Source organism: Mytilus edulis, chromosome 1 (genome assembly GCF_963676685.1).
Source record: "Mytilus edulis chromosome 1, xbMytEdul2.2, whole genome shotgun sequence".
Classification (NCBI taxonomy): Eukaryota; Metazoa; Mollusca; class Bivalvia; order Mytilida; family Mytilidae; genus Mytilus; species Mytilus edulis.
Window position 1 is genome coordinate 102,333,422 of NC_092344.1, and position 21,531 is coordinate 102,354,952.

Sequence of the window (21,531 nt, forward strand, 5' to 3'; positions counted from 1 at the left end):
CAAATGTCAGAGTTGTGTGCTACCTGCGTTTTATTCCAAACAAAATTATGTTTATTTGCATAAAATAATAATCCAATTCGTTTGATTCCATTGCATTGGCGAGTCTAATGTTGACAAAATAATGTATGGTTTACCAAATGATAAGTTTGATATCTTTCACGAGTTTGATTTTTAACAACTACTGGTGAATGTTATGTCCTCAAAGATATCAACATTCCAGTAGTCACCACTTTTGTGTTGACATGAAGTATCATTGATATGTGAAATGTTTTTTACTTATTGTTTTTAAATTGTGCAAGTATTTGAAACACCAAGGTTTTTCTTACACCAGGTATAGATTGCATTTGCCACATTTGACACAACTCTGAAATTTTTAAAACTTTTATTCTTTTTAACTTTCTTTTTGATATGGCCTTCTAACTTTTTTGATTTGAGTGCCATCGATGTATCTTTGAGTTTTCACTTTTTCCATTTAAAAAATCCTCATTTTTTATGATTTTCAATACTAATCCAAGTATGTAATATGCATTTTAATTTAAGTCAAAGTCAGATTATCTCTTTTGGAAAAACATAGACACCTTACAATGAATTTATTAACCAACTTTAGTTGACCTATAATATGTACTAACTGAAAATCTTACCTTATTACTAGATAGACCATTATACCATGATAAAGTGGTTTAGGTCGGATTTATACTGTCAGACCTTCAAACACATTTTTCTGTGGTTCTATTAACCTTGGTCTAAACTGTCTGTAATTGATGCAAGACTATAATGTCCTTAATAAAGGCAATAGTAGCATACCACTGTTCAATAGTCATAAATTGATTTAACTATAAAAATAAATCCGGGTCACAAACTAAAACTGAGGGAAACACATCAGCTATAAAAGGGAAAAAAAATGGAACAACAGAAACACTGAACTGCTTAAAAAACAAACGCAGACATAAATAGAAACAGACTTTTTGATAACAACTGCCATTTTCCCGACTTGGTTCAGGACATTTTAAGAAAAAATGGTGGGTTGAACCAGGTTTATGGCTAGCCAAACCTCCTGTTCAAATGGCAATGTTAAAAATATCACTAAAATGATAACATTTCCTGACAGAAATGCAAATACAAATAAATGCAAGAACACTCAGGACAGAGAAATACATAAATAAATAATATAATAGTACATTTCATCATGTAAACCACAGATTAAAAAGAACACCTAGAATTAATTTGCGACAGTATATATGAACTGTGTATCACACAAATGTAAATTGCAGAATAACATGTATTAGATTTAAAGGTGCTGATGACCATTGACAAAGTTACAATTTATTTCATTGAAAGCTACAGGTGGCCTTTGACAAAAACAAAAAAACTCAAGGACATATGTCTCTATCAAATCCAATTGTGTCTAAGGTCAACAGAACCAATAAAAGTTGTACAGTTGGTTACTCATTGTAAATGAAATATTGATATAAACACAAAAAATCAACACTATTTAACATTGAAAACACTGTCAAGGGTAAGCTGGAGATGGAGGATTACACTGTGTTCTATATAAGGCAGAGATGGGGAAAGGTTTATGGTCAGTATTTCTACATTGTCAATGCCAATGGTCAAGAATTTAGAAAATCCAGGAATTACTCTTTATATAAATAAATAGACATCATCACAATTTTTAAAATGGCTAAAAAGTACTCCATTGTGTTTATAAATACATCAAGCATACATTATCACAACTGGTTAAGTGGTGTGATTCCTAACAAGCTCAGTGCATGACACATAATTTGATGAGTGACCTTCAACAGATACAGTCTGGCATACATTGTAGGCAACAGGTGCTCTCTGTTTTCCTGAAATAAAAGATCAGATTTTTGTAATGTTCATCAGTAATTTTTTTAACAGAATTTGTTTCATTGATGATAAGGTGGCTAAGACAGTCAATAACTATGTGCCACCCAACAAAGGAACAATTGAGACAAAACACATTATTGTTTATATGAATATCAAGCATATTCTTCAATATTTGAGAATAAAATATCAGTCATTCATTTTAGCTTGTTAGCATCAAATGAATGACTGATATTTTATTCTCAAATATTAAAGAATAGATTTTCAGGGTTATCATCAGATAATCTTCAAATATAAAACTATGATGAATGCTTGTTTGCGCCGGTCCCAAGTCAGGAGCCTTTGGCCTTTGTTAGTCTTGTATTATTTTTAATTTTTGTTTCTTGTGTACAATTTGGAGTTTAGTATGGCGTTCATTATCACTGAACTAGTATATATATTTGTTTAGGGGCCAGCTGAAGAACGCCTCCGGATGTGGGAATTTCTCGCTGCATTGAAGACCTGTTGGTGACCTTCTGCTGTTGTCTTCTATATGGTCAGGTTGTTGTCTCTTTGACACATTCCCCATTTCAATTCTCAATTTTATTTGTACGACTCTCCAAGGCTGTATTTTTAGTCATTGTTTTGTTGTCTCGTTTATCTTAATTTCACCTTTCCTTGTAACTGTTAACTTTATAACCACAGGTTTTGCAATACAAATCCAATATAGTCATAATAAATTTAAGGGACCATTTCTTGATAGTACTGATCTAAATCTTCAATGCATCAGGAGATAAATCTTAATCCATGATTAAATTTCTCTTAATTTCATACTGATTTCAAATGGATTCATTAATTGTGTTTGATCTACACAATCTTTTTTTGAAAAGTAATTTCTCACATGTTTTCCAAGATAGCTACTAAGAATCAACTGTTTAATAGTCTATATATCTTGACTAACATCCAAATATATTTACACTAGTGGCTTACCCCTAGAACATGTGTTCTGCTGTAGTGACTTACCCCTAGAACATGTGTTCTGCTGTAGTGACTTACCCCTAGAACATGTGTTCTGCTGTAGTGACTTACCCCTAGAACATGTGTTCTGCTGTAGTGACTTACCCCTAGAACATGTGTTCTGCTGTAGTATGAACTCAGATGCCTGCTCAAACTGACCAGAAAATTACACACCTACAAAGAATGAGTAAATTCAAATGACTTTTCTTTTAAATGTAGTCATCTCCCTTTTATCAAGAGTTCTCGTTTTTGAGTTGATAAATTTTCTTGTATTTTTATAAAGTATTAAACTCCTATTTTTTTCAATATTCTCAGAAATATAGGAATTGAATGTACATGTTTTAAGTAATATACCACTTAACTTAGATAAAATAATATTAATTAATGTAATATATTTGTATTTGTGACATCCAAATTAAACTCACTTATATTCTTAACATATAAATTTTGGTACATTTTACACAATTACTTAATTGACAAAATTAACAGAAAATGCAACAAATGGAGGTTTTTACGACCTTGACTGGCTATACAGCCCTTGCACGGTCGGCATGGTCATCTGTAAGAGGTTGGGTTTGTTTTTTTCATTTGACACAATATACCTTTTACACATGAATAAGAGTTGTTTTCAAATTAATAAAAACAATTCTGTTTAAAAATTGTGGACAGCATGCACTACAATTCACATCTTTTAAAGTATCTTAAATCTAAAACAATGAAACAACTACAGCATGGAATTACAGATTTAAACTGGAGTTTTGTCAAATGAACAGAGCAATAATCAACAATACAACTGCATTAAAATTCTTTTTACAAGGAAAGTCAAAATAATGCAGTTATAAATCTTTATCAACAAGAAAAAGATAGGCCTCTTCCAGCTTTTTGGTTATCTGTAAGTGTTTTCAATCATCTATTTGTCTTAAATTTTGTATAATCTAGTCTCCTTTACTGGTGATAATTTCAATTTGACAGATTTTAATATACAGTAAAACCTGTATAAACCGGCCGGCTACGGGACTATGGAAAAGGGCCGGTTTGGACAGTGAGCCGGTTTATTCAGGTTTCCGTTTTGACCGGAAGTTAATGACTTGTGACGTCCGACATTGTGCATGTAAAAGTTCTCTCTGATTGTAAATTATATCTGATAAATTAAAATACTTTCACTTCGTTTTTCATTGTTTGCATTTGCATCATAATGCTAGCGTTGTTTGGATTGTAAGATGAGAGTTTCGATTTACTCCCATGATCAATAATTTGAAATGTTGGAATGGCCGATTAAAAAGCCAGAAAATTATCAAACGTAATTTCATCACTTTCGAAACGTTGTCGTACAGTGTACAATATCCATTGATTGTTGTCATCCGGGTGTTTTTCATTATCAAGGTCATTTGTTTAGGGGTTCACAACAGGGAACCCAGGATTTCGAAATCATGATGTGAATTTCTTACTCCGGGATTTAAATTTGTTTATCCAAGTTAAAACGTAAGTTCAATCCGAGATATATTCGGTGTGTCTTTTTGTTTAATTGACACGTTTATAATATTTTAATAAATAATACAGCTCACTACTGTACGATTGTAGGTTCACAGTTTGACACCTGACTAATTGATTATCACGAAAAGCCATATTGTATAAAAAAAATGTTTTGATTGCATATCGATCATTGAAATTAATTAGACAAACAGGTTTTGACAGGTAATAATTAATGTAATTAAGAGTATCGGGACTTCATAATTAGACCGAAATTCGGAATACACAGGGTCCGGTTTACAAAGGATATTTTAACAATGACTTTGAAAGGAAAAATATGGGACTTTCATTTTCGGCCGGAATGGACAGGAAACCGGTTTATTCAGGGTCCGGTTTAATCAGGTTTGACTGTACCTGTAAAGAATTGCGCCAATATTAACGTACCTTTTTGCGGTACGGCCACTATCTTTGTGACGTCGCGTAATTGTAATACTTTATGTTGTATTGAATAGAAACGTATAATGGCAGACGTAGTTCTATCTTTAACGCCTTAGTTAGCTTACGATCAAATACACAACGCAACGCAATAATCTACAGTACCTTTGAACCATAATTTTTTTTCTGGCAGAAGTATTTATATAATAAAATGTGATTGGTCAAAGCAAATTTTAATCATCATCTGGAATCCATCTTTTAATTATGGACATACAAACAGATGGACAGAAAAATCAACAATTATTTTTTGTCAGTTTGTTCCTTCTTATCATAAAAAAAATGACATGCCTATCATTACCTTATGAGTGTGAATTTTAGAAATTATACTGCCTTCAGGTATAAACTGCTCTGTTGTTTCTGATATCAGCTCTCCATAAATAAAAATGTAGTTGTAGAATAATTCCCATTCATCCTAAAATACATAACTATGTGAATAGATGACAAACTGACTTCTCAAAACTGACCCCCACCCTTACAAGTAAAAGTAATAAAAATCAATTAAGTTCCTGCATAGTCAGGGTAAGAGTGATCTCAACAATATCATATTGATCATTTACAGGGTAGGTTTAACAGCTCAATATTAGGTCAGAGTACACAGTTATCTTCCCTTGATTTTTGTTGTCCACAAATATAGTCCCTAGTGTGGACAGTGTGTTACTTGCCAATTTTTTTTTATACCTCTTCCAAATTTATTTATTCATGTTATATGCCTCAAATAGCAAGTAGGGGAAGAAATTACACTGTAAAACAAGAATGTGTCCATAGTACACGGATGCCCCACTCGCACTATCATTTTACATGTTCACTTGACCGTGAAATTGGGGTCAATACTTTAATTTGGCATTAAAATTAGAAAGATCATATCATAGTTAACATGTGTACTAAGTTTCAAGTTGATTGGACTTCTTCATCAAAAACTACCTTGACCAAAAACTTTAACCTGAGCTTCACACTATCTTCTTCTTTGTTCAGTGGACCATGAAATTGGGGTCAATACTTTAATTTGACATTAAAAAATTAGAAAGATCATATCATAGGGAACATGTGTACTAAGTTTCAAATTGATTGGACTTCAACTTCATCAATAAAGGGCTGCGCTTTAGCGCATGATACGCCTGTTGCTCTTTTAACTTGTCTTTTATGCTTTAAATGAATTTATATGATCAACTAGAAATATATAAACAAATCAAAAGGGATGTTACATTAATATATTCACCAAAGTTTCATAAAATCCCCCTTTTTTAAGTATAAAAATTCATTACTTAAGAAAATGTAAAATCTAAAATTTATAAAAATGGAAAGGGAGCTTATGTCAATAGATATAAACAATTTATCAAAGTTGCATAAAATTTTGTGAAAGTGTTAGTTATTGTCCCAAAATTGGAAAATCCCCCCTTTTTTAAGCATAAAAATTCATAACACGGAAATGTAAAATCTGAAATTTATAAAAATTGAAAGGGAGCTTACATCAATAGATATAAACAATTCACCAAAGTTTCATGGACATTGGTGAAAGCCTTTTTGAGTTATTGTCCGAAGTGTTGAAAATCCCCCTTTTTTTATGAATAAAGCCCCATAAATCCAAAACATAAAATCTGAAATTTATAAGAATTGAAAGGGAGCTTTCATCAATAGATATAAACAATTCACCAAAGTTTCATGGACATTGGTGAAAGCCTTTTTGAGTTATTGTCCGAAGTGTTGAAAATCCCCCTTTTTTTTATGAATAAAGCCCCATAAATCCAAAACTTAAAATCTGAAATTTATAAGAATTGAAAGGGAGCTTTCATCAATAGATATAAACAATTCACCAAAGTTTCATGGACATTGGTGAAAGCCTTTTTGAGTTATTGTCCGAAGTGTTGAAAATCCCCCTTTTTTTTATGAATAAAGCCCCATAAATCCAAAACTTAAAATCTGAAATTTATAAAAATTGAAAGGGAGCTTACATCAATAGATATAAACAATTCACCAAAGTTTCATGGACATTGGTGAAAGCCTTTTTGAGTTATTGTCCGAAGTGTTGAAAATCCCCCTTTTTTTTATGAATAAAGCCCCATAAATCCAAAACTTAAAATCTGAAATTTATAAGAATTGAAAGGGAGCTTTCATCAATAGATATAAACAATTCACCACAGTTTCATGGACATTGGTGAAAGCCTTTTTGAGTTATTGTCCGAAGTGTTGAAAATCCCCCTTTTTTTTATGAATAAAGCCCCATAAATCCAAAACTTAAAATCTGAAATTTATAAAAATTGAAAGGGAGCTTACATCAATAGATATAAACAATTCACCAAAGTTTCATGGACATTGGTGAAAGCCTTTTTGAGTTATTGTCCGAAGTGTTGAAAATCCCCCTTTTTTTATGAATAAAGCCCCATAAATCCAAAACTTAAAATCTGAAATTTATAAAAATTGAAAGGGAGCTTACATCAATAGATATAAACAATTCACCAAAGTTTCATGGACATTGGTGAAAGCCTTTTTGAGTTATTGTCCGAAGTGTTGAAAATCCCCCTTTTTTTTATGAATAAAGCCCCATAAATCCAAAACTTAAAATCTGAAATTTAAAAAAAACGAAAGGGAGCTTACGTCAATAGATATAAACAATTCACTTAAGTTTCATGGAAATTGGTGAAAGTGTTTTTGAGTTATTGTCCGAAGTGTGGACGACGGACGGACGGATGGACAGACGGACGGACGGACAACGGTATACCATAATACGTCCCGTCTAAAAGACGACGGGCGTATAAAAACTACCTCAACCAAAAACTTTAACCTGAAGCGGGACAGACGAACGAACAGACGAACGGAGGCACAGACCAGAAAACATAATGCCCCTCTACTATCGTAGGTGGGGGCATAAAAATTAGGGTCATGAATTTGAAAGTCAAGTAGTGATTTGGTTCAGCTGAAAAAGGTTAAAAATTAGCATTTCGGAAGCTGTCAAAAGATTTCAAGAGCTCCTTAACATAAAAGTGTCCATATTTTGAGTTAGAGCTGATGAAGTTTTCTATAATTTTGATATAATTTGTCCCAAAAGTAGTACAACACACTGTAAAAATATTATTCAGAAAGCGCAGGTGGGATTTTTTTAATTTTCATTAGTTGTCTAAAAGAAATGCACTACGAAAAAACTGTGGTCTTGGACCAAATCTGGAAATCTTTCAAATAATCAGAGAACATTGTTTTTAGCATAACCTAAACTAATAGTTATTTTATCACAAACCTCCTCTCTTAGTGTTGAAAAGTTTATACTGCTGATCTCTGGTAATGGTGGATATATACCTGGAACATTAAAAAAAAAAACTCATTAAATATGGATGGATACATAAAACAGCTGTATCCTTTAATGATTAATTTGCTTGTATTTCTGGTTTTTGAACTAAAAAAAAGCATTTTTAATATAAAACACCTTCAGTTATTCAATGATTAAAATCTATCAAGACTTGTATAGATGAGAGTGCTTACAAAGTGGATGGATACCCTGCACATCCATTGCAAATATCAAAATTTCCCCTTAGATTAGTAGTGTTTCAACACTTGTATTTTTTTTATTGCTGTTACTGATACTAACTGAATCATCAACACCAATACACTATGTATGGAAAACAGTTGAGGGAGATTTGGTAAATAGAAAAAAAGATGAACATACCTTTTGAAACATTGTCTTCAAAATGTTTATTTAATGTAGCCAATCTAGCACAGTTATACATCACAAATGCCCCTGCTCTGTTATCTATGCCTCCTCCAAATTCTTGGCCTTGTGATAAATCTAACTTCAACTGTGGAATATTTAAAACATGTGAAACTAGACTCAGATTAGAGGATAGGTTCATTATTATGCTTAAAAAATTAAGTTTTAATATCCCCATAATTCTGTGACCAGTTTTGTGAATCACAATAAAAATCTACGAGCTTTCAAGGATCTCTGCTGGTATTGCTAAAGAATAGTTCTTGCAATACATGTCTAAGAAAGATTTAATTTTTCCTGAAAATTACTGAGATTTGAGAATGCTATAAAAATAAATTTGTAAGGTAAAGTTATGAATTACTGGATATTTTAAAAAAACATGAGATTTTTTTTACTAAGAGATGATATGCTTTTTATAAGGAGAAAAAATCATTATTGATGGTGGCTATGTTCTTCTGTCAAAGGAAAAATGCATCAATACCAATCAATTACCCCTTAAAATATGTTTTCAACAACAAAAATATTCTTATTCAAATTTTTTATCTGCTACTGCACATTACACTTCAGGCTAAACAAGTCAAAGTCTTCAAACATAAAAGAACAGTAAATAACAAGCATAATATACCTACAGATTGATAGAAATTTGCTCTTTATGATATTTTTCAGACATTATTTTTATCAATTTTTAGTAAAATTGAGATCAATTTAACACACTATGTTTATTTAACTATACAAACCACATTTTTGTGAATAGACATAAGGAATTCAAATTTTAAACTGGCCATTGTCAATCTTAAAATAGTATTCTCCCATTTAGGACCTATAAAATAAAAAAAAAATCATTATCATTAATATTAAGAAAATTTAGCATCATACATCCAAAATTTATGTGTAATACACAATGAAATAAGTGTTACTTTTCTAGTCAAACCTGGAGATTGGCAATTTTTTAAAGCAAATTAGGGAGCCTAACAAACACATTTTCCCCTTCATTTTATCAAACTGTAGTCATTAATCAGGATCTCCCTATAATATGACGATAAACCAACTTCTTTGTTTATTATTTTTGTATATAAATCAGGCTGCTAGTTTTTTCCTTTGAATTGTTAAACATTTGTCATTTTAGGGCCTTTTATAGCTTACCATGTAGTTTTGGTTTTGCTCATTGCAGTACATTGATCTATAGTTAGTTAACTTTTACATCATATGGTCTCTGGTGGAGTGTTATCTCATTGGAAATCATACAAGTTCTTATTTTTAAATTTATGTACAGTATTTCAAAAGAAATAGGTAACTAACCAATTTGGAATAAATCTGTGAAATATCATTCTCTATAAAATTTTATATAAGGTGATTTTACTGATGACATAATTCACTCTGGAAATAAATATTTTTGGAACATACCGTTGACTTTGTCTCCATACTTCATAACAGAAGCCTCTTTCATCTGCTGAAATCTTGTTCTAAAATATATATTGAAATCATGTAATAAATATCTTATATGCTATAGTTTGGCTGTATTTTTTTGGTAATATATTTTCTATACCTGTGAATTTTCACTAAAACTAGAACACACCCGTGATATCGCGGGTCCTTGAATGAATTAAAGTATTTAACTATGTGCAAGCCTTATTTTAGTATTAGTATTGTCATCTGATAAAGTCATGCCGATTATAAGATACACAGTTTTCTCTGCTTTCAAATCTTTGTTTGAACCCGTCGAACTGGAACTTATCAATTATTGGTAATATTAATTATTTAGAAAACAAAAGGTCCTGGAATTGAGTATTTTTTAATCAACAGCATTGTCCTATATTAGTTATAAATAAAGTTGAATTCTTTGATTCGCTGTTTTACGTCATGCCTGCTAACAAATTGAAAACTGTACCTATACGCCTTATTTTTAGTCCAGATTTTTAGTATTCGTATTGTTATCTTAGAAAGTCTTACTGATTAAAATACTACAATAGGTAACAATTTGACAATTTAGTAGTGTCAACCCTGTGATTATGACCCGTGTATATAGCATATTAACAAATTGAAAACTGTACCTATACGCCTTATTTTTAGTCCAGATTTTTAGTATTCGTATTGTTATCTTAGAAAGTCTTACTGATTAAAATACTACAATAGGTAACAATTTGACAATTTAGTAGTGTCAACCCTGTGATTATGACCCGTGTATATAGCATATTTATCCTGAATACACCGTTTGTTGGTGCGCCTGTCAGATGCGGAACGTACAGATAAGGTAATAGGTAACAGGTGAATATACTATTGGTATCGGTATCGGACTTGACCCGGAACTTCTTAATTATTGGCAATATTAATTACGTGGAAAACAAAAGGGCCTGGAGTGGTGTAATTTTTAATCTACACCTTTGTACTATATTAGTTATATATAAAGTTGAATTCTTTGATTCATCGTTTTTACGTGATGACGGCTGACAAATTGGACCTCGTAATTTTAGTATTATAGATGGTATAGTATGTAGGATACACTAAGTTATAAACTATGGACTTTTGCGCCCCTATAGTACATATTCTTCATATGATTAATTAAATTTGAATTTACCACTTGAAAATATTGGTTAATGCATGCATGATTTCTTTTGTAAATGCTAGAAATAAACAAAACTATCAATATACAACAAGGAATTTTAAAACTCACTGTATAAATTCTTCTGCTGTCAAAGCTTTATTATGACTGCTCCCTTGTCTACTGGAAACTAAGCCATAGTTAATATGAATCTGTAAATAATAATATACCACTGTTTCTAATCTTAACAAAACGTTTATTTTTTCCCTATCATAAATGAATTTGAAATTGACAATGGATCTATTGTAGCCATTACTAAAATTAATCATGACTGGTCTTCACTTGGTACAGTTTAGACCTTGGCAAATTGCATAGACTGCACTTTTCTATCAATGAAACTCTTATGATATTATTAATATTATTTAAATTTCTCCATGTCAATTTCCCCACGACAATTAAATAACGTCATGTATGTAAATAATTAATGTAACATACCGAAAAATAAAATCACCCACACACATCATCAATGGTGTGCTGCTGACTAAATATGAAGTCATTCTGTTCAGTAGTTTCTAAGAAAAGTGATATGGAATAATTGTTGGAAAAACAGACGGACAGAGTGCATGCAATATAGCTCCAATCATAAAGCAAGGGTATAATAACATAATGAATAATGTTAGATAATTCTTTCTCACATTCTTAATACCTGGCTAATATTTTGTTCTCCAAATAATGCTCTCCATAGCAGATCAACTTTCTGCTTGTGATAAAATCTTCTCTCTGAATTTAAATGCACTACAATAACACTTCCAGTGGGCTGTAAAATAAGATGCAGTAATAATATTGTAATACAGTTTGGAAATTAAACGCTTATGTGACAAAGTTTAAAAAACAAATTACTGGTACAATAGGTTTTTCAGGTGTCATTCTCCTTCTTGGGTTGAAGTCATAAAACTTTGCTCAGTGCTCGGAGTACAAAAATCATGCTTGAAACATGAAATCCAATGTTTTGATTGGTTGATTTTCGAGTACGAGTACAAAAAAACTGACTCGAAAGTTTTATGACCGCATTTCATCTCGATATAATTGTACATTTATAAAGAATATCAACATCATGTAGCAATGTCATTTCTGTTTTAAATTGTGACCTTTTGAATGGGACAAATATCAAAATGTTGAAGTGTCCTTAAAAAGGCCTCCTATAAGCGGGTGATTCTGTACAGGTTTTTTTGTACAAGTGTGGTTATCTATTCATTTTGCCACTAACTAAAAATTCCAAGAACTGTAACAAATATAATTTAAAATGTATTCACATAATATGAATTTATGAAATGTAAAAAAAAACTTTGTAAAAATCAAACTAAATATTAACAATATACTAAATTTCCTAAACCCAAGTGGCAAATATGATAATGCATCACATATGATAGGTCAGTTTGATTAACCATGATCCAAAATGGCACTAAATTGTGATTTAGTTACAGAGGTACATTTTGTAAACCAATGAACCCTTGTCAACAGCTGGGTATAGCTTTAATAATCAGTAAAAACTTTTCTTGATAACTTCATTATTTATGTTGCACAGCTTCATACCTGTGTTGTATGTTCCTGAAGATGAATAACTTCACACATTAAATCTGTACACATGTCATCTTTACCAGAAACTGAAAAAAATACAGATGAATAAATTTAACAGCACATTATAATAGAAAGAACAAAATTTCATTAAATTTCAACTATTTCTAATACATTCGTGTGATGAGTCAACCGACTCTTTACGGATTGCCCATGTAGATGTAAATGTAGAGAAAAATCCTGGTATTTCATTGGTCATATGATATCTAAATTTAAAGTTTATTTGCAGAAATAAAAAAACACATTCCAAAACTAAAGACTGAAAAACATCTTTATTATATATAAAATAAAAAATTATACCTGCTGGAGTTAACTCCTTCAAACTTTTCTCATATCTTCCTTTCCCTAGTCCTATGTTGAACTCCTTAATACATAATTCAAAATCAACAGAAATGTCATCATTCTCTGGACCATTAGACAAAACTCTTTTCTCTTCCTTCCATCCTAAGCATTTACAAATGGCAGTATAACTGGATTTAGTCTCACTCTGATCAGACAATAAGTCAGATGGTTCAATATCACTCTCAGTTTGACTAGACTTACTTTCACTTTCAGTTTCTGATGATTTACTGTTTTTAACTATTTCTTTATGTATAAGATATCGATTTTTTTGTAAATTGAATTTTTCTAAGACCTTTGAAAATCTTTGTTCTGCGGAAACTTCCTCTGTAAACAATTTTTCTGCATCCAGTCCAACATTCTCAAATATTGCTTTTCTGTCTCCAGACACCACCTGAGGTATGAAAGATACTTGATATCTGAAAAAAGAATCAATAGTCAAATCAATTTGACATCTATACCTTTTATTTCTTTAAGAAAAAAAAAAAAAACTAGATGTGTCAAAGCGACACGAATGGCCCTGTCTCAAAAAGTTAAAAAATCTGCAATTTTAATAACACATGTGGACACAAACATGATGGTAGTCTCTGTATCAAAAATCAGCTCAAAAACTGGATGCGTATAGAAGAAAAGTGTGTAAAACCGTGATTTTCAACAATTTTCAAAGTAGTAAATCCTTAATTTTGGCAAAAATTAGCGTAGTGGTACAAAAACTTAAACTTGATCTGTAACTCATTATGAGCAACTCACATACCAACAAGAATGTGTCCTCAGTACACGAATGCCCCACTCGCACTATCATTTTCTATGTTCAGTGGACCGTGAAATTGGGGTAAAATCTCTAATTTGGCATTAAAATTAGAAAGATCATATCATAGGGAACATGTGTACCAAGTTTGAAGTCGATTGGACTTCAACTTCATCAAAAACTACCTCGACCAAAAACTTTAACCTGAAGCGGGACAGATGGACGGACGGACGAACGAACGGACGGACGGACGGACGGACGCACAGACCAGAAAACATAATGCCCCTCTACTATCGTAGGTGGGGCATAAAAATCAGCCCAACATCTGAAAGCGTTTAGAAAAAAGTCTGTATAACTGTGATTTTCAACAATTTATCAAAGTCCATAGCCCGTAATTTCGGCATTTATTAGCCGAGCAGAACAAAACTTAAACTTGATCTGTAACTCATCTTGGTTAACTCACGTGCCAAAAATTATCCCAATATCTGAAAGAATTTAGGTGTAATACCACCAAATCATGGTATGTCACATCCGGTTGTATACGAAAATAGGTCCAAACAAGAATGTGTCCATAGTACACAGATGCCCCACTCGCACTATAATTTTCCATGTTCAGTAGACCGTGAAATTGGGGTCAAAACTTTAATTTGGAGTTAAAATTAGAAAGATCATATCATAGGGAACATGTGTACTAAGTTTCAAGTAGATATGACTTTAACTTCATCAAAAACTACCTTGACCAAAAACTTTAACCTGAACTTCGCACTTTCATTTTCTATGCTCGGTTGACCATGAAATTGGGGTCAAAAATATAATTTGGCATTAAAATTAGAAAGATCATATCATGGGGAACATGTGTACCGGTACTAAGTTTCAAGTGGATTGGACTTCAACTTCATCAAAAACTACCTTGACCAAAAACTTTAACCTGAAGTGGGACGAACGAACGAACGGAGGCACAGACCAGAAAACATAATGCCCCTCTACTATTGTAGGTGGGGCATAAAAAATATTCCCTTGAATTTGACAGTTGTAGGTAATTAATCCTATATTTTATTGCAGTAAAAGATTTCTGTGTCATAAACATATGTCTTTGGTATTTCAAAGCACCATTATCTTTTTATTTGGGATTTCTATAGAATATTTTGTAATCTTGAGGTTACATGCTGACTAAACCTTGTACACAGATAAAATAAGGGGAGAAATTTGATTGGTTAACTTCCAGTGATGGTTATTTTCTTATATGCAATGAAATGTTATGTGAATTTTTTTCTTTAGTACTGGACAGGATAAACTTTTACTCATGCCAAGTATTTCTTTATTTGAAACTAAGATAAATTCGACATAATTTTTTGAAAAGTGCAAAAAATTTAACAAAGACTAATAGGGGAAAATCAATGGTGGTATTACACCTTTAGAGAAAATAACCGTATAACTGTGATTTTCAACAATTTATGAGGTCCAAAGCCCGTAATTTCGGTTTCTTATAATGGTTTGTTGCAGAATGACGGAATTTCGGACAAGGGTAAAACTATATGGCACCGACAACTTTGTTGCAGGGCCATAAAAAAAGAGGTGCATTAATGACTGATAAATCAAAGATAGAGGCTACTTGGAGCCTGAATTGCTCAATGAGGTAAAACAATTGCCACTTTTACATGTATTTATCATTATACATTGTATACCTTTTTAAAACTGAAGAAGAAAAAAACAAAAAGTAAACAGAATTTTTTATTATCAGCAAAACAAGGTCAATCAAAAAATAAGTTTTATCTTTGTCCAAAATGTTGGATGGAGTCCATTATTGCAGCTGCACATAGACCTATGTGACTGACACAGGACTCTTGTTATCTACATTGTATGTTGGCTATGTTGGTTGTCAAATGGGGGCATCAGACTTATTTTTCAAACTAGATCACCCAAGTTGGCAATGATGATTGTTTCCAAGTTTGGTTAAATTTGACCATGTGGTTTCACAAGAAATTTTTGTAAAAGTTAAAGAACTAGCTATATATAGAAATTTTATTTTTTATGGATGTGCCAAAGTCTGTTAAGAAGACTTTAACAAATGTGCATTTGATTAAACATTCAAATAAGTGGTTTACCTTCACTAAAAAATTCCACAAAAAATGAATCAAACAAGTAAATTGAATCCACAATGCACCATTATTAAATTTTATTGATAAAGTTATAAATAATAAAATTGAGAATGGAAACGTGAAATATGTCATTACAACATGACCAAAAAGCAGAAAACAGCCCAAAGGCACCAATGGCTCAACAACACAGCAGGATTTAGCTGCCAGTTGATTGACTCTAAACAAAAAAGTTCACTTTATTTCTAATTAAAATCTTACCCATTGCCAGACAGTAAGTGACTAACATGCTGTAACAGTATTGCACATCTTAAATCATCTATAGTCTGTTTTTCATTAACTTGTAACCCAACATTTAATAAAACTACTCTTTTGTCATCACTTCCACATCTTCTGGACAAGAAATCACTATTCAATACTGCTGATAAAATATTTCTGTACATGGTCTCTTGGTGATAATGGAATGCCAGAAAGCAATAAGAAGGGGAGGTAACTTTTGATATCTTCCATTTTTGTTCAGATAGTATCTGAAGAAGTTCATTTTTAATTGCCTTTTTTTCCTGCAAAAATAATGAAAATTATGACAACATTACATACATGTAGGTCAACAGCATTCCTCAGATTAAGGCTGTCCAAATACACCTAGAATTCATCCGCGTATCAATAAGCTGATTCAGCTATCAGATGGCAACATTACAATAGTCAACATTATTTCACAGAAAGGCTGTCCAAATATATTTAGAATTCATTGGAGTCAAATGTTTGCTTGTGGTATCAGATCAGAAGCATAGTGCTATTAACCTACAAGAACTGTGGATTCATTTTTATTCATGAGCTGTCAGATTTTTTATAGTGTGATTTTTTATGTTGTGATGTTATAATATACCATTGTTTCAGAAAGGGGAGAAGATTTGGTACCATTAAAATGTTTAATCCCACTGCAAATGTTTGCACCTGTCCTAAGTCAGGGATCTGATGTACAATTAACAGTAGTTTTTGCTGTTTATGTAATTCATACTTGTTTCTCGTTTTAATATAGATTAGACCGTTGGTTTTCCTGTTTGAATGGTTTTACACTATAATGCAATCAATGCCAACAATAAAATACCATAATTTTTTAAGCAACCTTTTTCCGCCTCTTGTCGCTTCTTAATGCTTCTTTTCGCTAATTAGTGAGACCCTTTATTTTTATACACCTTATTGTTAATACAGGCTGACCCAGCTGCTTGAACTTTTGACGCATACAACAATTGCGTTTTTCCATTGTGGCGTCAGATATTTTGTTTAATGACGTCAAAATTTTACGGGAACCTGTGTGATATCCAGTAATGGCAGACAAATAGCGATAAGGTGTATTGTGTATGAATCTGGGTCCATCCGCCCTGATTTCGGTTCGCCCTAGTTACTGTTCGCCCTAGTTCCGTTTCGCCCTGAGACCGTTCGCCCCGATACCTGTTCGCCCTGGGTATGTTCGCCCTGATTTTTATTTTTTATTATAGTGTTGTGTTGTGTGTATTTAATTGAATATGTTGAAGTCAGTCTACAATTTCGCCAAATATGCTACTAGGTTATAAGTTCATGCCTAACAATTTGTACACCAGTGTTTTTACCCATCCAAGCTGACTATTTTATTTGAGAAAATTGTTATTTTCATTATTATTAATCCATCAAAGGCAATTCATATACCTGAAAGATCTGAGCAAGACTTGATGGTTCAGATAGTAATTTAATAATGGCTGACAAATATACAATTGGTATCGCTGTAGCGAAGTTACGTAACAAGTAATTGTCCCAAAGGTTTGTGCGTGACGTTCCCGGAATAATCACAGATATTACATTCCTCCTTAACTTTGAATTAGAAAATGACTTTATAAATGTAAATTAAAATGTGTAAAATAAAGTTTGTTTACATTAATTAAATTATCACAGTATCTGTATTGTTCACTAATGTTTTTGTAATAAATAAAATATAGATGTTCACTTTCTCAATTTGTATAAATTATAATAGTCTCTTTAATGTTCACTAAATTGTATCGGTCTCCTGGTTCTTCTGCTTTATGTTTCAGTCCTGGTTTCCTGACTTTTCCAAAGTTCTCTTTATCCGCCCCCTCCCGCGCCTGTCTTGAGGGGGGCCCATAATTTTGTATGTCTACTGCCCCCTCCCGCGCATGTCTTGCGGGGGGCCCATTTTCTTCATCTTCCTGTTTCTGTTTTCAGCATACCCTTTGATTTTCTCCTTGCATCGTCTGTCTCTTTCATTTATCTCCTCATATAAGTTTGAGTGATATCTTCTATTAATCTCCTGCTTAGCTGTTTTAGTGTTTTTCTTTTTTAACTTTGTTATTTGCTGTGCTTTGTTCATGGGTTTTCTAAATAAGTTCACTTCTGTATTTGCTATTTGGCGTCCTGGTGTGACTTGGTAGTGTTTAAATCCCTTATCAATAGCAAGTTTCTTAGAGTTGAAAGGTGGTCTATTGTATGGTATTCTCAACTGGTTTTTCTTTACAAAAGAACCATCAGTTCTAATCTGTATCATCCCTAGCTCAATCAGAATGGATTTGCTTAGTAAGGGTGGAGAATTGATTTTTCCTCTTACCACAATGAATTTTGTCTCTGTGCCACATGTTTTGTTTCTTATGATAGTTTTAAATTCTCCCTTGATTGGTAATGAATTTTGCAGTGTGCTCAACTTGATTTTACTCTTTTCTAATACTGGATTGCCGTATGTTTTGCTCTGAAATTTTACAAATTGATTTTCATCCATTACGTTTACATCAGCGCCACTATCAGGTTCCACCTTCACATCTACTTCGTCTATTCTTATTGTCACTGTTTTGTCCATGTCTCTACTGCCTTGTATGTTCGTTACCTTTCGTACTTTCATTATATGTTTGGTCGTTCCTCCAAAATAATCTTCATCTTCATCATAATCTGATATATCTGTATTCGAATCTGTATCAATCGTGTCCTCCGTTGTTTTCTTTACACTTCCTCCTTCTCGTCTAAAATTGCCAGCTCTGTACTGTTGTTTTTTCTTTTCCGTTCTGCATACTGATGCAAAATGATTATATTTCTCACAGTTTCTACATTGTTTACCATATGCAGGACATTTGTTTCCCTCACAATGTTCAAATCCACAATAACCACAATTAGACTTGTTTATATAATCCTGTGACCTATTATATCTTGACCTGTTGCTTTGTACTTTATTTATGGAACTTGTACCTATGTCTCTGTGATCTCCTTTCATATCCTTCATCTGTAAACATGTGTCTTCCATCTGTCCTGCCTCTTCTACGAATTTATCTAAATTCCATCCTTTGCTTATAGCCCTCTTTATCAAATCCTGATTGGTTATGGTTTGAATACAATGTTCCAATATTCTTTCGTCGCATGTAGCTTCAAACTCACACTCATGTGCCTTTTCTCTCAGTCTCATTACATATGTTACTGTGTATTCATCTCTAAATGGCTTCATTTTTAAAAATAAATACCTGGCATGATGTTTGTTCTTCTTTGGCAAGTAATATTTATTTAGTTTGTTCTTTAATACTTTATACTCATCTTCTCCTTCTTCATCTCTTAGGCTTCTTTCCAATCTTGAAATATCTTTTCCTCCAAAAATGATTAATGCATCCTTTTTATCCGCAGGTTCTGTTATTCTGAAATATCTAAATTCCCTCTCTATACTTTCCATCCATTCTTCCCAATGTTTTCCTGTAGATATCTGATCATCCGACTGTAGAAACGGTTGTGATCGTAAATTTCTAGTTTCCGTAATTACCGTTATCTGCTGGGGCTCTCCTCGGTCCATAATCTTTATTTTATCAGTATCTTCTTTTAATTCCTTGTTTTAGCACTATCTTCTTTCAATTCTGTGTTCCGGTAAATTTTCTCTTTATTTGCGCTGCTAAACACTGCTTCCTTCTTTGTTTTTCATCCTCGTCGCCATTGAAAGATCTGAGCAAGACTTGATGGTTCAGATAGTAATTTAATAATGGCTGACAAATATACAATTGGTATCGCTGTAGCGAAGTTACGTAACAAGTAATTGTCCCGAAGGTTTGTGCGTGACGTTCCCGGAATAATCACAGATATTACAATACCAATCAGGGATATCAAAGATTTCAAATCATACCTAATCAGCAATAAAAATTCAATCAACAGTAATTAAAAGTAATTATAAAATAAAGTGTAACAATGCAGCCAAGAATTTTATCTAATTAATATTCTGTATTTAACTGTTAATAGATATACATAAATTTTAATATTTATAAATATATATTTCTTTCATTAATGTAACATATATACATATCATAAATGAAAATAGGGCGAACGAACCCAGGGCGAACGGATTACCAGGGCAAACAAACTCAGTGCGAACGAACCTAGGGCGAACATGTAATCAGGGCGAACAATCCCGATACCATTGTGTATAGTACAATGCATCTGATTAACCAAAATTAACTTTAAGCTTAACATTGACCATTGAACCAAGAAAACAATCTATTCACAGTCAATATGTAGTTGTGAGTTATGATTATATTCGGTCCGAGTTATCTTCATAGACATGCCTATTTGTTTTTTTTTTCTAGACGCATGTCGGGTCCGTTCAGATCGAATTATTCAATTTGTCTATTTTAACGCACTGTACCTCTACCGAAACAGCTTTTACAAGACCTGTTGGCATGGAAACATCACCATTTTTGAGATCCCTGTTTCTTTTACAAAGAACAAGCCGCTGTACACAAATATTATGCTTTTTCAAGCATGATTCAACGAGTTTTTCACAAGTTTTGATACTTTGTTGAGTCCACGTGAAACTTTCCATGTTTGTTTACATCGACTCTGCATCTTTCGTGCGTTTTGAATATTTGGGCTGTACTTGATTTGTCTACTTAAAATAATCTGATCACATTACGTATAACCTGTGACTATCTGCGAGTACTATAGTAGTCCCGGTAACCGAATAACTGTTACGTTTTGTTTTTGACATCAAGAAATGATTAAAAATTAAATATCAGTTTGTCGACACGGAGTGTGTAGGTCTTCCAATGAGCACCAAATGCGCCCATTTGAAACTGCCGTTATAAATCCCTGATTAGATTTAAGATAGAACTCAGAACTTGAGTGATCCGTAAAGATGAAAGGGATTGGAAACGTGGAAAATTAAATTTAGTCAACGATTTCGTTATATTTAAACATTTGACTTTACACAATTATTCTCCATTCCAAACTAAACTTTGAAGGCAAATTGAAAGAATTTCTATTGCTTTGTTTATAAAAAAAAGAATGGCCAACGTAAATACAAGTATCTTGTCTTAGAGAGGGATAAATTCTACCTTGCAAAAAATCATTCAACATGTTGAATGCATCTATCCCATCGAACTAAAGATAAAAGCTGCCGCATATCTTAATTTACGTCTAGAAATTGACAATAAGAGTCGGTTGAAAAGTCTTTTCAGTGAACTCTCCATTTCTATGTAGCAACATTACACAGCGCTTGCATTCTCAGATCCGGACATCCTGGCATTTACATTTGTCAGGAGGTGATGTCATCCGGAATCCTCTAGATTTTTCATCTATTTGAAGGGGATTACTGATTATTTATATTGCCGATTATTTTTTAACCAGAGGTTATAGTATGTTAAAAATCAAAATAGAGATATTATAT

At 32.5% G+C, this 21,531-nt stretch overlaps 2 protein-coding genes across 3 annotated transcripts in view; one reads left to right on the forward strand and one right to left on the reverse strand.

Moving 5' to 3' along the window:
• The window catches only part of LOC139516491 (uncharacterized), a 735,418-nt gene that overhangs the window by 84,531 nt on the left and 629,356 nt on the right, over positions 1 to 21,531 (forward strand). The window lies entirely within an intron of this gene.
• On the reverse strand, positions 1,283 to 20,724 carry LOC139498485 (DALR anticodon-binding domain-containing protein 3-like). 2 transcript variants are annotated; one of them, XR_011657947.1, is made up of 14 exons: positions 20,512 to 20,724; positions 16,119 to 16,417; positions 12,975 to 13,432; positions 12,633 to 12,703; positions 11,746 to 11,856; positions 11,172 to 11,251; positions 9,905 to 9,963; positions 9,238 to 9,320; positions 8,462 to 8,591; positions 8,036 to 8,094; positions 5,105 to 5,218; positions 2,947 to 3,015; positions 1,639 to 1,847; positions 1,283 to 1,589 (listed from the first exon to the last, which is right to left on the reverse strand). XR_011657947.1 is itself a non-coding variant. In XM_071286887.1 (13 exons), the coding sequence occupies exons 1-13, from the start codon at positions 20,686 to 20,688 to the stop codon at positions 1,728 to 1,730; spliced, it is 1,830 nt and encodes a 609-aa protein (XP_071142988.1). In that variant the 5' UTR covers positions 20,689 to 20,724; the 3' UTR covers positions 1,627 to 1,727. The 2 variants fall into 2 exon arrangements, 1 of the variants encoding a protein (XP_071142988.1); XM_071286887.1 differs by lacking the exon at positions 1,283 to 1,589 and having other exon boundaries at positions 1,627 to 1,847.

What these genes read in the sequence shown, in the direction of transcription:
- LOC139498485 (XM_071286887.1), bottom strand. Translation starts at nt 20,688, where the DNA reads ATGGAAAGTTTCACGTGGACTCAACAAAGTATCAAAACTTGTGAAAAA. An exon ending in TGTCTATTCACAAAAATGTG is followed by an intron (nt 8,592 to 9,237) that starts GTTTGTATAGTT and finishes AATATTCCACAG; the next exon opens with TTGAAGTTAGATTTATCACA. An exon ending in CTAAAATTCACACTCATAAG is followed by an intron (nt 3,016 to 5,104) that starts GTAATGATAGGC and finishes CATTCTTTGTAG; the next exon opens with GTGTGTAATTTTCTGGTCAG.